The following is a 16282-nucleotide window of genomic DNA, read 5'->3' on the forward strand; positions in this document are numbered from 1 at the left end:
AGAAACCAGTAACCCCAGCAAGCACATTTTACTGAGGGGAGCACCCCTAAGAACCACACATGATGCATGGGGTGTATCAAACATTTCCTTTGTTGTGTCCTGATCACCCTTTTGTCAATCAACAGTACGCAGGAAAATTGTCACAAACACAGAGCCTGTACCACTAATCAGAAATGTTAATATTTCCAGAAAAGTGGACATTTTTATGCTTTCCATTCATAATTGTTGCATAAACTGGGTTATTTATTTTAATTCTATAAAGGTGGGACACCTTGACACAGCCAGGTCCTGATCCAAGCAAAACAAGGCAGGGCTTGTTGGTGCCAGGGCACAAGGTGTTCTCAAATCAGCTCTTTTACTCCCTGCAGGGCACACTTGTGTTTGGTGAAAACCAGTCAGATACCCACTGAACCAACTCCAAAGCCCTGCAGACAATCTGCAGTCTGCCTGGGAGGCAGGACAGGGAGCAAGGAGATGCTTTGGCTCCTGATCCTGCCTCAAAGGCTTTTTAATGGTGTGTTTGATGGGACCTGATGACAGGCAGAGCTCTGAGGCTGCTGCCTCCAGACTGACTCAGGCACTGAAATCCCCAAAGGTGACCAGAAGGTTTTATTTATATCAAGCAGGACAATTAATTTTTTTTCAATACAGAAAGCTCAAAAAGCAAACAGGTGAGATGGCTTAAGGGGTTTTATGAACAACTCTTGCCCTGCTCGCTATGTTTTGCTGTCAGGAGCTTGGCTTTGTGATGGATCAGTGGCAGCAATCCCTGCCCAGTCCCCTCTAGCTCTCTCCACCCTCTCTGACAGCTCCATGCCTGCAGCCTGCACCTCCTGCTCCATCCCTGGATGCCTCACAACATTATCCTTGACTTGCTGTTTTGCTGCACCCCGTGAGATGAGAGTTTAGATCACTGTACTTTGCACCCTCTCGGTGCTCTCCATGACAAGATCTAAAGTTCACCTGCAGCAGCTGGGAGACAAAACCCAGCAAATTCACTTTTCTCAGGGCATCTCATCTGCCTCAATCCTTTAGGAAACCATTCCTGCTGCAAAGGAGTTGAATAAAGCCTAATCCTAGGCTGATAATGGGATGGGCTTTATGATCCAATAGTGCTCATCATCCTATTTTATGAATCGGAGTTTGCTCATCTCTGAGCTGTCTCGTCTTCCACATCAATTCACAGGCAGTTGGCTTCACTTTGGCACAGAGGAAGACAGGTGTGTCATTAAAGACTATGGAAGAGCCATCTGAAACCAGCACTGGGCTTGTCAAACACTCCAAAATTAAGGGAGGCATCCTGAGGACAACGTCCCACCAATGCACTCGGAACCAGATGGGCAATTATTTATATTGTGTATCATTATTAATACATTATCACTTCTGGAACTAATTTCTCAGATGATTCTTCCAAATTTATGAGCAAAACAGATTTTTGAATAATCCTGTTGTTTCCACCTCTGCAGTGAACAGTTTAGACTGGTTTTTTTCGTGAGTCATTTGCTATTTTTCTCTTGGTCCTGTGTGAGACAGAGGAGTTGCTCAATATGGGGTTTATTTTGTGACGTTCAAAATGTTGTCACTTGACATTTAGAAACTCTGGGCTCACTTCTCGACACTAGCACAGCTTCCCTCTGCCACTTAAATGCATTTAATTTCTTCACACTTTGCTTTTAAATTGAGGATTTTAATGATTTCTTTTTTTCTACCATAGGCCCACCCTGTTGATTTATTATTTTAAAACATTTAGCCTGAAAATTCTGAAAGACACTGACTGCACCTTGCTATATGCATTTCACAATGCCCAGCTCAACAGGATTCTGCTTTTATTTAAGGACTGCCGGCAATCTAATTGGCAACAATAAATGAGAAGAATCACTCAGAGAAAATCTCTGTCTGTAATTTTCCATTTCTCTTTTTTCACTTAATTTTTGCTGTAAGTCTCACTTGCTATTAGTGGTGTTTCATCATCTCAAGTGCTTAACTTTAGGACCTTTTAAAATAACCATTTGAACACTCAGATCTGTCGAAAAGGCAATATTTCTCAGGGAGGGCTCACAATGTTGCCCTCCTTTGAAAGCTCTAGAGAAAAGGCAAACATGCTGCTTTACCTTTAGAAAACTCCCCAAGTTCAACCACACATCCAGAGAAATTTATCTGCAGCACATCACTTGGGGGACATACAGAAAAAAGAGTGCATAACCCAAATGAGAAGTTGGCCCATTAAAAGTTCTCTGCCAGGTTTCCGAGCTCAAGATCTTCAAGATCTTTGCTCTCCACGTGGACATGAGGTGCTGCTGGGGATCCCCACCAACAAGGGCTGAACCTCTCCTGAGAACATCTCCCTCCCTCCCTCCCAAACCTCGTTTTTCCCAGCTTTTAAACAGACAGGAAAAGCATCAGTGGGTTTATTTCGATTTCTTTCATGCACTAACACGTCCAATAAATCTCAGCATTGTGATGTCTAATTTATTGAGCATTATCGTCCTTTTCTCCAACAGCAACACAGCCAATCCTTCAAATGAATTTTTTTTCTACTCAGGCATCTATCACTGATGATAAAAAATGACCAATAATTGAAAATGCCACACTGGGAAAAAAACCCCATGCTTTGTTCTTCAGGATAAAACAGGGACTGCTAATATTGAATGTTTGGTTTGCAAACAACACTATTTTGCCACCAGTTATTCTATTTAACCCTTTGAAACTACATCTCTGTGCTGACACAGCATTTTCCAGGCCTGCCACCTGCACATGAACAACATTTGTGAATGAGTTGCAGACTGGCAGGACACCCAAGGCTGGCAGGGAGCTCTGGGATGGTTTCATCTCACCCCTGCTCCACCAGGAGCAGCTACAGCAGGTTGTTCAGGGTCATGACCAGTTGGATGTTGAGTATTTCCAAGGACAAAGATGCCACAATGTCTCTGGACAACCTGTTCTAACCAACCTCCCAGGGAAGTTTTTCTTATGTTAAAGTGGCATTTCCTGTGTTTCAGATTGTGGCACTGGGCACCCCTGAGAAGATCCTGCTCTGAAATCTCTTCTCCCTCCCACCAGGAATTTCACTACTTGGATTCACATGAGCTTCTCCTGATACCAACTGGCAGGAGCGGGGCAGGTGTGCTCAAAAGAGGTGGGGTAGAAGCTCTTTTCTTGGAGAAGGTTTGGGATGAGAGCATTAGAATGATGAGAGGTCTATTCAGACAGGAGGTTTGTCCACATCTCCTCATCAGTCACCTCTGCAACCCCCTCTGAACACCAGTACTTTGGGTTCTCCATAAACATTTCTAACCAGCAAGAGACTGAATGCACTTGTCAGCTCTCCGTGCTCTGTCACCTGGAGGAATATGAGAGTATGGGGTGATGTAAAAAAATCTGTTCTCCATCTACCCACTTTCTCAAGTTTTCATTTCATGCCTTCCTCAAACAACTTGCCAAAGATCCCCAGCAGCACTTTCTGCTTCAGGCGCTGAAACTTGGCAAAACCTGCTTGGGCAAAGATCTTCCTGGTTTTGGAAGGTCTGCAGGGCTCAGGGAAAGCAAACTTACCTATGACACTCAGCTCTGCACTGGCAAAAATGCTGCCATGCCTGTTCTCTGCCACGCACTGATACATGCCAGCATCCGACAGACTGACGTTGGTGATGGTGAGGGAGCCCTGCTCCAGCTGAACCCTGCCCTGTGGGGAACAGGACAGCAAATTAACAGTGAACAAGGAGATCCTTACTTGGAACACAAAGCCAGAGGTTGCTGTGCTATATTTTATACCAAGGTGGGCAAAAAAAACCCAAAACAAAACTGTAGCAGTAATAGGGAGAATTTGCATGTTCCAATCTATTTGTCTGCCAGCCAAATTTATGTCAGGTTAGAGACTAAATGGTAAAACCAATATAGTAGTTGGTAAATGCAATTTAAATTGGAGGACTTTCCCTTGACCTCTCATTGATTTAATACCCAAACCATTTAGATTAATATCCCTTTCAAGTAGATAAGCTTGAAGCAAAAAACGCATTTTGTTCCACAGTGGCATATCAGAGCCAGACCCAGTTCTCAAAAACATTTGAAACAATGGTATTTTCACAGAAGAACAGAAACACTGAGGTTGGAAAAGACCTCGAAGATCACTGAGCCCAACCTTTGACCAAACACCACCTTGTCCCCCTGCCCAGAGCACTGAGTGCCATGTCCAGTCATTCCTTGGACACCTTCAGGGCTGGGGATTCCACCACCTCCCTGGGCAGCCCCTGCCAGTGCCTGAGCACCCTTTCCATGGAGAAATTCCTCCTGATGTCCAACCTGACCCTCCCCTGGCACAGCTTGAGACCATTTTGAGCATATATAGCAATGAAGGCTGGTAGGACTGCTTGCCATCTTAGCCAGCACAGAGAGAAATAGTTAAAATCCTCTGAAATTTACTGAAAACAACAGAGATGTTAGAATGTAATGATCCTTTAGTTCATATCAGCCACATGATTCAAGTACAAGAGCATCTGCCAATGACCAGCATGGAGCAAGGAAAATTAGTGTGTGGCAAAAAAGACCAGGCTACCATTTATCAGCCTAAGGATATGGAGCTCATGTTATCAATTCTAATAAGTACAGCAAAGTGTTCCCTCCCTCCCTGGGAGTTCTGACATTTAAAAAAAAAAAAAACCACAACTAAAATAAAGAGCTACTAGTTTTCTGTGTGGCTGCAGGGCAGAAATGTAATGTTTGTGCAATCTGTATTGGGGTTTGATCAAATCTGGGCTGCCATGTCCTTTCATAGTAAGTGCAGGGAAAAAAAGTGTGAACTGCTGTGAAAGCAAAGCTGGGGTGACTTGGTTTAGTTTGTGGTTGTAATGGGGGATCACGGACTGAGAGATGACCCCCCATGAGAGCTGGGCAGGGGATGCAGGTCCACAGCCCCTGGTCACCTGCACAGAGACACAGCTCAGCAGGAGGGGTGGGAACACCATTGAAAACCAGCAGCAACACCAAGGTTTCATTACCATTTGAAGTTCATATCATACATTAAAAAACTGATCCGGGGTGATGGTTTTGTGGCAAGAGGGGCCACAGTCCCATTCAGCCATCCCTTCCTCTTCACGAGGGTCTCTCCACCCTTAGGTTTGCACCTTGGGTCCTTCATTTTGGGGAGGACCTGCTGCTGTGTGTCCCACTCAGCACTGACAGCAGCCCTCCTGAAGCTGCTCAGAGGTGCCCACGGGGGTGGGGATTTACTGTGAGGGTGGGGATACCCTGGCACAGGATCCCAGAGAAGCTGTGGCTGCCCCATCCCTGGGAGTGTCCCAGGCCAGGTTGGATGGGGCTTGGAGCAACCTGGGCTGGTAGAAGGGGTCCCTGCCCGTGGCAGGGGGTGGAACTGGATGATCTTGAGGGTCCCTTCCAACCCAACCCACTCTGTGCTTGTGGAGCACCCCCATCCTCTCCGTTCCAAAACGAATGAACACCCAGAGATCAGAGAGTGGGCAGAGCATCCAAGAACCTGCCGAGCCGAGACTCTGTGAGCCCCAGTGAGGGGCTCTGGTGGTGCCTACCTGTGCCAGCAGAGGCTCCCCATCCTTCAGCCAGCGGTACGAGGGTTTGGGTCTCCCGCTGGCCCGGCACTCCCAGGACACGCGGTCCTCAATGGCTGCGTGGACATCGCTCATCTTCTGCACCCAGCTGGGCTGAGCTGCAAAGCAGAAGCAATGGGTGAAGCCTTGTGTTTGGAACCAGCAGGTGACGTCTCTTTCTTCATCTGCACGTTTAAATGTTGGGTTTAATGACGGGATTAAGAATTGCTAAAGAGTGTTTTTCTTCCCTGAGTCCAACTCTGCTTTCTGAAGGTGGCAAGATCAGAACCTGATTTTATGTTATTTTTGGTAAAAGCTCTTAATGAAAAAAAAAAAGGTTCAGGAATCCTGATCATTATACAAAACCAAAGCAACAGCTCATCATCTGCTGCCTCAGTGCAATGAATGACATTTGTACACCCCTGGTCCTTCAAACAGGGACATTTTCCTCTTCAGGACCTATATGATTTAGGCTTCAAAGGTCTAAAATTTAGCATCCAACTTCAAAACTTGTAATTTAGAACCATCTCTGCACTGAAATTAAGGTTATTCCAGTAACTCAGGCCTATGTGGGTATAGGCACTATGTCAGGTCCAAGCTCTGAGTCCTGTCTTAGATTAGGGCCATATCCACATGGAACATCTTCCATGGGTATGAGAAATCTCTGGACCCAAACACTGAATTAATGACACTGAATGAACTCTGAAAGTCCCAAAGCAGGTACTGGAGGCACAATTTGGTAGAATGTGGAGAAAGCTGACATTTGCAGCTTTCTGACACTTATATTTTTAACTGATTTTTACATATTTGTATCACTTCGATGGCTTTTTTTTTTTTTTAATAGAGCCTAAGTTTAGCCAGACACCACATGTAAATCAAATTCCACTAAAATTGCCACATGTTTTTGGAGACCATAAAAAAAACCTCAGAGTTTCTTATGTTACCTTCATAAGCCCCATCTGTCTAGACAGAACTTCAATAGTTTTCACAAAGTACCATTAAAAGACAGAGTTCAGGTTTCTTTAATGGCCACTTGTCCTGCTTTGACACAAGAAAACCTGACTTAGCAGGAAGGTATTACCAGCAGAGGTCCCCAAGAACCTGATTAATACTTTTCCCTGTGTAATCAGAGAAAAGAAAAAATTAAGATTACTCAAAAAAAAAGTTACAACTTTCGATAGGGACCAGGGACAGAGATGGGTCTGCAAGGATAAATGAAAAAACATCATATCCAAGTGGTAAGTTGGTATGATTACATCCAAAACACTGGTTTGTCTGATGGAAATTCACATTCAGAGAGCTGAGTGTCTCTGAGAACCGTGCTGAGGCTGGGACAGACGTGTTTAATCCCACACCAACCACCCTGCACACTTCTCATGATGCCTAAAAAGCCCCCAAAAAGCTGGAGGGGGGGGGGTGTTGCACAGCATCTGAACTCCAAGGGACGGGCAAGGCGCAAGTAAAAGAGGTGCTCGAAAGGAGAAGCGAGCACTGTTTATTTCCCTGACTGCCCCTCCTGCCCCTGTAATACTTTAAGCTTGTTTATTGTCTGTATCTAAAGAGATATGAAAGGGGAAGCCTTTAAATGTAGGAAGATGAAAGGCACTTCTGTCATGTGGATAAAGAACAATTCCATCGAGCCGAGACTGCAGCGGGTTCAGTGGCTCAAGGACATTTGCAAATTACTCCTGAATTTACATATTTACTATTCTAGCAACATCGAACTCATATTTTTGAAGAGAATGTTATGATACTGTAAGAGGAGCTTTATAAAACCTACACAGATCCATTTGCCTTTTTTTTTTTTTTTACAGTGCTGCTTTATGGATTACCCATATGAAAACACAAGAAGTCAGACAAAACAACTGGAATTAACCTGTAAATCAAGAAAACTCATGGAAGGTAAAGGTGTGTTCTATACCATAAGTGTAAAAGGAAAGGTGAGGAAAGAAAATTCAGAATTTATCCTCGTTTCAGGCAGACTCCCCAAGTAAGTGAAACTGTCACCCAAGGCAGCAAAAGGCATTTCTGGGGGACTTTGGTGGTTTCTCATCCAACCTCGTGCCCTGGCAGCGGGTGCAGTGCTGGAAGCTGCCACCCCTAAAATTCACATCACCCCTTGGTGCAGCACCCACGAGCCACAACCCAATACCACCCTTCACCCCCTCCAGTTATTTTAACTGAACAAATTTTCAATCCCAAAGCCACTTTTGATGCAGACAACGAGCAGAGCAGGTGACAAATGAACTCAGCCAAAGGCGTCGCGGTCCTTTGTTTCGCAGGAGCTTCGTTCTCGCTGCTCTTTGGGAGACTTTTCTAATTAGGTCAACCTCTCCTTTCAAGAGTGGCTTGCAGAGAGGAGCAGCCACACTCCTGACTTAATCCTGGGGAATACTCAAGGGTTGGTTCACGCAGCAAAGATGTTTGAGCCACCAAATGAGAGTGGCCACGAGATAATGGAATTTGACAGCTGCCCACTGGGGGATCGTACCAGGACAGGGAAATGCGACACAAGATTCCAAGCATGATAATTAAAGTAATTCAAATAAGGGTAGGAAACCAGCTCCACACTACTGCAACACCTTCTGCTATAGCAACATCATTTAAGGCAATGACAAGGTTTAGTTTGTGACTGGTAGAGGAGGTCTAGGAAAAGTCCTTCGGATCATTTCAGTGGTGCCAACCAAAGATGAATTCTTTTGGGTCTGGAAATATATTTTGGGCCTGTTTGGAGTATTTAAGGTATTTACTGGCCTTGGGAACATCCTGGAGGAAAAATCTGGAAGATGATTAAGAATTCATCTGCATTGTAAGAAAAATTCATATGCTAAGTCTATAAAGTGAAAGAAAAAGCTTAGAGAGAAGCACAGCTCTTACATAAGGGCAGCTTTGAAGGAAACTGTCCCCCTCCTAGGAGATGAGAGCTGGCTGGAATAAGTACTCAGGGGACAGAAGAAAAATGATGGCAGCAGTTAGAAAAAAAACATTTACCTTTGATCACCTTCCAGTCTTGACCAGTGCAAAGTGGGGCATTTCAAAACAGGTGATTATGAAAAAATGCCCAAATATAATATTACTTCTCTAAGACAAAAAAAATCCACAAAGAATCAGTCCTTCATTGTAATAAACTGAAAGGCAGAAGAAGGCACTGGAAACCCAGACCAGAAATCATGTCCTAAAAGACATCCAAAAACGAAACAAGGGGGCCACTGATGATGCATCACCTCAGAAATGAGTAACAAACCCACAGAACTATGGGAGCAACGTGAGGAAAAAAAAATCCAGAAATAAACCTGCAGGACTCTGCAATCATCTGTGAGTTCAAAACAACCAAAAAGACTAAAGCAAATGAGGTGCTAATACATACAGAGAATCCAATTCTCGGTCGGTGTATATTGATTTCAGTGTTCCTAAGCCAATTTCTAGCAGCTGATGACCTGGTGCAGGCTGTGTAATTCATCATTAATGGCACATGAAAGGCTGAATGACTTGTCCATTACTATATCTATTCTAAGGAGATTGAGGCTGAGCCCAGGATCAGAAAAGCCTAAAGACCAGAAAGCCAAGCATGAGAAGTAAGAAAAAGAGATGGGAAAAACAGAGGAGTAATTGAAAATAAGGAGTGCAGCCAGTGGGTGAGGTTTGTGCAGATGATGCACTGCTCCAAATGGGGATGCAGCTGCTCCACACAAACCCCTCAGGCCTCTGATTTGTGATCCTTCCCAATGACCACAGCAATGTGAAACCAGACCTCCAGCTATCGCTTTTCCTCTCTCTTCCCTTCATCCTGGCCTCTGCTGCTAATTAAGGATTATTTGAAATCTGTGCAACTTCAAGCTGTGCTAATCCTCCACCAAACCAACCTGCTTGGACCTCGCACCTAAAGGATGTCCAGTTGTCTGTGTGCCTTTGGAGAGAGCTCCAGATACTGCCACTTGTGCAGGATGTCTCCCTTCTGCCTCTGACCACAGTGAAGCAGTCTGGGAGTTCTGCCTGGGACTAAAATATTGCACACCAGAAGAAATCTGAAGGAGTTAGCTGATAAAAAGAATTAAATTGTCCTTACCTCCTGTTCCATGAGCTGTTCTGCACCATTACATGACTTTCTCCCCAGTTATCCCAGGCCCCAAATGACTGTGGACAGTTCATTAAGAGCAGCTCTCGGGGATTTAGTTATTTTTCATCCCTGATACTCCACACTGCAGCTACTCAGGGGTGTAAGGAAGGTGTAGGGTGCTCTGTGAGCCTTCACACTTCATTTCTCATACCTATTTGTATTTTTGGCTTCTCCTGCTCAAGAGCTATTTTTCCAAGCCACAATGATAACAATTTGAGCAGTTTTTCTAAATCTCCTAAAAATTGGATTCCTCTGTAAGCAGGTTTCCATCAATCCCTTGGAAAAGGAAAAAGGGAGGAGAAGCACACCTGTTCTCTGTGCAGAGACTTTTCCTGGATGCAAGACTTCCCTTGGGTAGCAAATAATTCAAAACTGAAGAGTTATTCCCTCCTGCACTAACAGGAACCTCTGTAACAGGCAGCAGCAGGGTTTTCTAGGGAGTGATGTAAATGATAATTAATTATAACATCTACTTGCCCTATTTACGTGAATTTCCTTGTATTTTTATCAGTCCAGAAACTCGTTTTATTTAAAGTGGCTTTGAATTTTCAGTAAATTATTTGTGATTTGGGACCTAAGCTGAGCTGAGACATAAAACTGCCTGATTTTCACTTATGCAAATTTCCTTTTTAGACCTCTAACCATAATGAAGAGCATAATATGATTTACATTGGAGGTTGTTTTATAGAGTGGCATAAAGTAGCTCTCACACAAATAAAACAGGCTTGCTGATGAAAAGGGGACTTTTTTCACTGGAAAATTAAGGAGCTGCATAAATTCCTGGTGGGACTTTGATTTGAGAAGTATTTAATGTGAAAAGCGGTCCAGCCAATTAAATGGCTTGTACTGAATATCTTACAAAATGCTGCAAAGAACTGTAATTAGTGACAAATAAGTCTGTCTGTCCTAATGCAGATGCTGCTGCACTGGCACTTTTGGAAACCATTTTGACTGTATTTTTTTTCCTCCTTGCCTGGGCTGTCCCAGGAGGAGTGGACGAGCTCAGCAGGGAGATGCTGGAGCACCCTGGGGCAACACAGATGATGCTGAGTCAGCACCCACACCTGTGCTGGAAACTGAGCCAAGTACCACTTGGATATTTTCCAGTGCTGATCTGACTGGAAAGCACCAGCACAACCATCTTGTTTCATACTTTGCATAAAAAACCCACGCTCATATTTTAAAAAAGTCCAGGAGAGCCGTGTCCTTGTGGTGGCACAGAGACTTGGGATGATGGTCAGCAGGGAGAACCTGGCCAAGGCACATCAGCAAACCTGTAGAATCATATAGGTTGGAAAAGCCCTCTAAAATCACAGTGTCCAACCACTAACCCATGTCCCCAGGTGCCACATCTACACAGCTTTTAAATCCCTCCAGGGATGGAGACTCCCCCCTGCCCTGGGCACCCTGTTCAAATGCATAACTTCTGCAGAGGAGAAATTTTTCCTGATATCCAACCTAGAGGTCCCCTGAAGCTGTTTCCTCTTCTCCTATCACTTGTTACTGGGAGAAAAGATGGACCCCCAGAAGGGGCAATGAGACTCTCAGCAGTTGTGGGGAAGGCTTTGAGCACAGGGATGAGCAGCCAAAGCAACATCTTATGAGCTCAACCTGCCTGTTGCCTCTTGTCCTATACTTAGGACAGTCTCTAGGATGCAACTGTTGGAAGATCAGAGTGAAACAGCATCTGAACTTCACATGAATGAAACAAGGTCAATAATAAATAAGCATCTCCTTGCTGCTGGTTTTATGAACGAGAAGGCAATTTCTTTTTAAATTAGCTGGTTAAGGTAATCTGTTTACTGTGCTTCTGCCAAGAGCCAAACAACTGTTGGCACTGCTTTCTGCTCGGGGTATAAATCAGAGCCTCGTGGAGGGTTCTCAAATGTAAAATTTATGAGCAGCCCGATTAAAAATAGAACCAGGTCAATGGGAGTGCTTCCCAAATGCTGTGGATCAAAACACACGGAGAGAGCTGTGAGTTCAGTGGGAAAACAGGCACTGGGAGCACAGGCTGTGGTTCAGCCAGTGCCGTGGCCGTGGTGACACCGGGTCACAGCGGGCACCTCCCCTGCCTCAGCCACAGGGTCTGCACGGAACAAGCAAAGTCAGGAAGGCAGCAGGATGTGCAGTTCTGGCTGCTGAAAGATGGAAGAGAGGAGATTTTTGCAGTCTGATTTGTTAATTCACAACCACGGAGTATCCTGAGCTGGACAGGACCCACAAGGATCGGCCAGTCCAACTCCGGGCCTCGCACAGGACACCCCAAGAGTTACACCCCGTGCCTTGCTCAGGGATTACCTTGAGGCACGTGGTACCTGTTTAGGAGTAGGAGAGAGAACAAGAGGCACAGCAAGGAAACAAGTGATGTGTTGTTGAGAGTCACATCAGTCAAGGAAACGGGGATAAGTGACTGTAATTGCATTAACATGAACATGTTGCCACTGTGAAGGTCTATCCATCAAGTGGGACGTGCAGCACTTGGAACAAATGCTGCTGCAGAGCAGTAAAACACAGCCTGGTGCAGGGGCCCAGAGCAGAAAATGGAGGAAGAACAGATCTCACATGTTTAATTAACCTTTTCTGCTGCAACAAGAATGTCAAACAACTTCAGTGTCACTGATATGCTACCAGAGGAGAAAATAAACATTGATACAAGAATGAAATACAGCAAAAGTCAACCTTCCCTGACAACTTCCAGGAGCATGGGAAGAGCTGACAATGCTGGGTTATCTACAGTGAGCAGGTAAATCTGAATTACTTTTTCTTCTATTTTTCTCGTTTTATGCAACACAAAGAGGCTGATAAGTGGGTTTGAGGTGCTGTCAGAGCCAGACTGTGATCTTTGGGACACATGTTATGACAGAGCATGCCACTGAGCGTAGGTGGCACTTGGGACTGCCCATATTGCATGGAATCATGGAATGGTTTGGGTTGGAAGGGATCTTAAAGACCACCCAGTGTCACCCCCTGCCATGTGCAGGGACACCTTCCACCAACCCACATTGCTCTAAGCCCCATCCAGCCTGGCCTGGGACACTCCCAGGGATGGGGCAGCCACAGCTTCTCTGGGCAACCTGTGCCAGGGCCTCACTGGAAACAATTTCTTCCCAATATCCAACCTAAACCTGCTCTCTTTCAGCATCTCCAGAGCTTTCCCCACTCCAGGCACCAACCCTGACCCCCCAAAAGCAACCTGAAAGCTCTGCCAACATTACAGCTGCATTTCAATAATGAAATTACATTTCCCAGTTGTAAACAGGAAAGCTCATTAAGTAAAACAATGTTCTTTTTTTCAATTATTCATATAAAAAGTTCACAGTAAGTTACTTTCCCTCAGAAAATTCTGCTGCCATGTGGAACTCCAGAGCCCAGAATGCAAGTTGTTTTTTTTTCTTTAGGAGATCTGTTTTCAGTCTAATAGGCTGCCAAGCTCAAGTTATGCTTGAAAGATAAGTACTTAACTGCTAAATCATCACCCTCAAGACAACAAGCATGGTATTTTTGTCAATTATTTATCTTTAAAACCAGTAACCAACGGAGACAACCGGCTGCCACCTCTCCATTGGGAACTCCTCTGCTCCCATGGAACAGATGCAGGGACATCTCACCATCCCAGAGGGAGGAGGACACTCCTCTTCCCAAAAAATCCTGAGCTTCTCTGCTGAAATGCCATCTTGAGCGTGAGAAGCAGCACGAGCCACAGTGGCAGCTTTTGTGTAGGATCCTCAGCCCTCCAGCAATGGGATCCAGGCTGGTAAATCCATTACAGTAATGAGATTATAACTTAATATATGTATGGTGGGAGTATTCCAAAGGCTCCTATGGTGGGAGTATTCCAAAGGCTCCTTTTACTGCTTTACGAGGCAGCTTTGGCCGTGGGTTGAGCAAAACTGTACAAGTGATGAGTCTTTTAATTTACTCTCCACATGGGAAAAATCAGGAGAAACACACATCGTTTGATGAACAGGAAAAGGAATCTTTAAATCATTTAATTACAAAAATTAAACCCAGCTCAAATCAGCTCCAGATTCTCTCCTTAACAGGAAAGGTTTCGCTTTGTTCTTGCGCTTTCACTCCTTTTTAATGTTTTCTCGTTTTGTATTTTACTCAATTTTAAAAGGAGAAATGTTCATTTGAAATGGAAGCCCCCAAAGTTCTGATTTTTAAATTAAATGTCTTTTAGAAATACTTCCAGTTTGAAAACATCCCTATATATGCTTTTAAAAAAAAATAAATTTACATTACCCATCAAATTCAATTCAGCTTTGCCAGGAGGGTTAGTTCCCAAACGTTTTTTTTAGTGTGGCAAAATTACTATAAACCAAAAAATATTCTTGTCATCTTTGGAGTTCAACCCAACCTTTCCTGATGAGTGGAGCTGGACCTTCAGGAGCATTTGGAAAGAAAACACTGAATTTCTGTCCTCAACACAGGGGCCCATGAAGCTGATATTTCCCATTTTTGTCATGCTTGGCTCACACACTTGGACTGCAGCGAGAGAAGAGAAGGTATAAAAAGCCTTCGAGTTGAGAAGGCTCTGGTGGCTCTGACAGGGTTAAATCCCAACTCTCCAGGCTGTGCCATCAGTGATCCCTCTTGAAAGGAGTCCTTAATTGGTTATAAGCAATTAACATTTATTCACACAAGCTGGGGTAACCCACCCATAATGAATCCCAAGCTGTAACCACGAGGATGCTCCCACGGAATACCTGCCTTCCCCTCCCAGCCAGGAGAAGGCAAACGAGCCCTTTCCAAGTGTTTTCATCCTGTTACCATGCCAATGTCCTCCCAGTGATATGTTTTCCTTCCAACTGCTCTGACTCTCAATTAATATGCATCATTTTTATTTATGGTTTCATTTCAAATCCCACCCTTCTTGAGATGTGCCATTTGAAAAGGAAGTCATTTTAAAGATCCCCTCACAGAATGACGTCCTCACCAAACATTTCCTGCACGTTGCACTGGGTGCAATGACCCCCCCTGGAAGCAGGCAGCCTGCTTACCATAAAATGTCAGCTGTCCTCGTGCCACGTTCTTCCCTCTCACGTTTTCAGCTACACATTCGTAGAGCCCGGCGTCTTCTTGCTGAAAATTTGGGATTTCGAGGAGCCCGCTCGACCTGTGCCTCCTGGCTTTTCTGGGGATCTGTTTCCCATCTGCTCTCCTCCAGCTGATTGTAGGAACTGGGCTAAATAAGGAAAATAAAACAAAATCAGGCTCGCAGGGAAAGCCACGGGGCTTGTCCTGAGAAGCTCCTGTCAACTTCACCCTGTCTCATGTTTGAGGATGATGAAGAAATGGTCAGTGGGAAGACTCTGGCACAGGATCTGGGACAATTTTATTGTGGGTAGGTTATATATAAAATAAATATACACACATCAGCAAAGTATTGCTCACAGAGCCTTAAAACCAGGAGACTTTATGTTATTAAAATGCTGGCTTTGACACAGTTCTGATGTGACAATACAGCCATTTTAGGGTGGGGAGGTCCTGGCACAGGGTGCCCAGAGAAGCTGTGGCTGCCCCAGCCCTGGAAGTGTCCAAGGCCAGGTTGGAGCAACCTGGGCTAGTGGAAGGTGTCCCTACCCAGGGCAGGTGGGTGGAATGAGATGATCCTTAAAACCCCTTCCAACCCAAACCATTCCATGATTCCGTGATCATTTTCCTAACAGTCCAAACATTTTGAAAGTGTTGCCAGTGTTTACTCATGAAACCAAAGATGTGTTTTAAGTGTTACACGAGAGCTCAACACAGGAGAAGCCCAAACACATCTCCTCAGATTAAGTCCCATCTCTTTCCCCTTGAGAATTTATATTTTTGGTGAGCCAAGCTCCTGCTCCCAAAGCCCTCTGTGTGATATGAAAACTGGCAGTAATTAACTCCTGCTGAGGGAAGTGAATCATTAGGAATTGCTGCAAACTCTTACAACACAAACTGCAAGAGTGAGAAGCTGGAGGAATAACAACAACAATGGATCAAACTTACTTCCCCAAGGCAAAGCACTCCAGTTTCACCGTTGTTCCTTTTGCAGATGGAACCGTTTCTGGGAACTGCACTTCTATTTTCGGCTCATACTCTCCCATCACCCCTGTGAACATAAAAGAGATGCTAAGGCTTGGTTGAATTTCCGCAGTAAATTCGCGAGTGTTCCCGTGCCAGCGCCGAGCTGTTCTATACATCATTACTTGCCCAATTAATCCATTCATTTTAAACATGGCCTGTTCCTAACAGCCGTGGAGTGGGGGCTCTTTTCCCATTTACTACCAGAGGAGAATCTGAACCAGCTCTCCACACCATCTGCCAAAGATTAAAATCTCTTCATGGCTCTGTTGCTTTTCGCTCTTGAATATTCAGGGGTTTCTGCAGGTAACTTGTGAGATGAGGAAAGCAATAACAAGGGAGGTTCAGCACCTTCTAGAAAATGAAATGTGGAACAAACAGCCATTAGGAAAAGTTTTAAAAGCACTGGAGTTAATAGAGGTTTCTATTAACTCCAAGGATTTCGATGTGCAGAGATCATCTACTCTTCGGGCAATTTCTTTATTTTTACTGCCCCAGTAAATCATGGAGCGTGGCAGCCTCTTTATGAAATTGTGTTTAA

The 16282-nt window shown here is 44.6% G+C and overlaps 1 protein-coding gene across 3 annotated transcripts in view; it reads right to left on the reverse strand.

Annotated features, from left to right (window-relative positions):
* LOC126638932 (contactin-4) overlaps positions 1-16282 on the reverse strand; it is a 269307-nt gene that overhangs the window by 48769 nt on the left and 204256 nt on the right. For all 3 annotated transcript variants that reach the window (XM_050313252.1, XM_050313250.1, XM_050313251.1), the window contains 4 exons: positions 15667-15769; positions 14685-14869; positions 5544-5680; positions 3553-3682 (listed from right to left, as the gene is read on the reverse strand). In XM_050313252.1, the coding sequence (XP_050169209.1) occupies positions 3553-3682; positions 5544-5680; positions 14685-14869; positions 15667-15769 (555 nt within the window). The remainder of the gene's footprint in view (positions 1-3552; positions 3683-5543; positions 5681-14684; positions 14870-15666; positions 15770-16282) is intronic.

The sequence above is a fragment of the Myiozetetes cayanensis genome, unplaced genomic scaffold (assembly GCF_022539395.1).
Source record: "Myiozetetes cayanensis isolate MyiCay16 unplaced genomic scaffold, myiCay2020 scf18, whole genome shotgun sequence".
Lineage (NCBI taxonomy): Eukaryota > Metazoa > Chordata > Aves > Passeriformes > Tyrannidae > Myiozetetes > Myiozetetes cayanensis.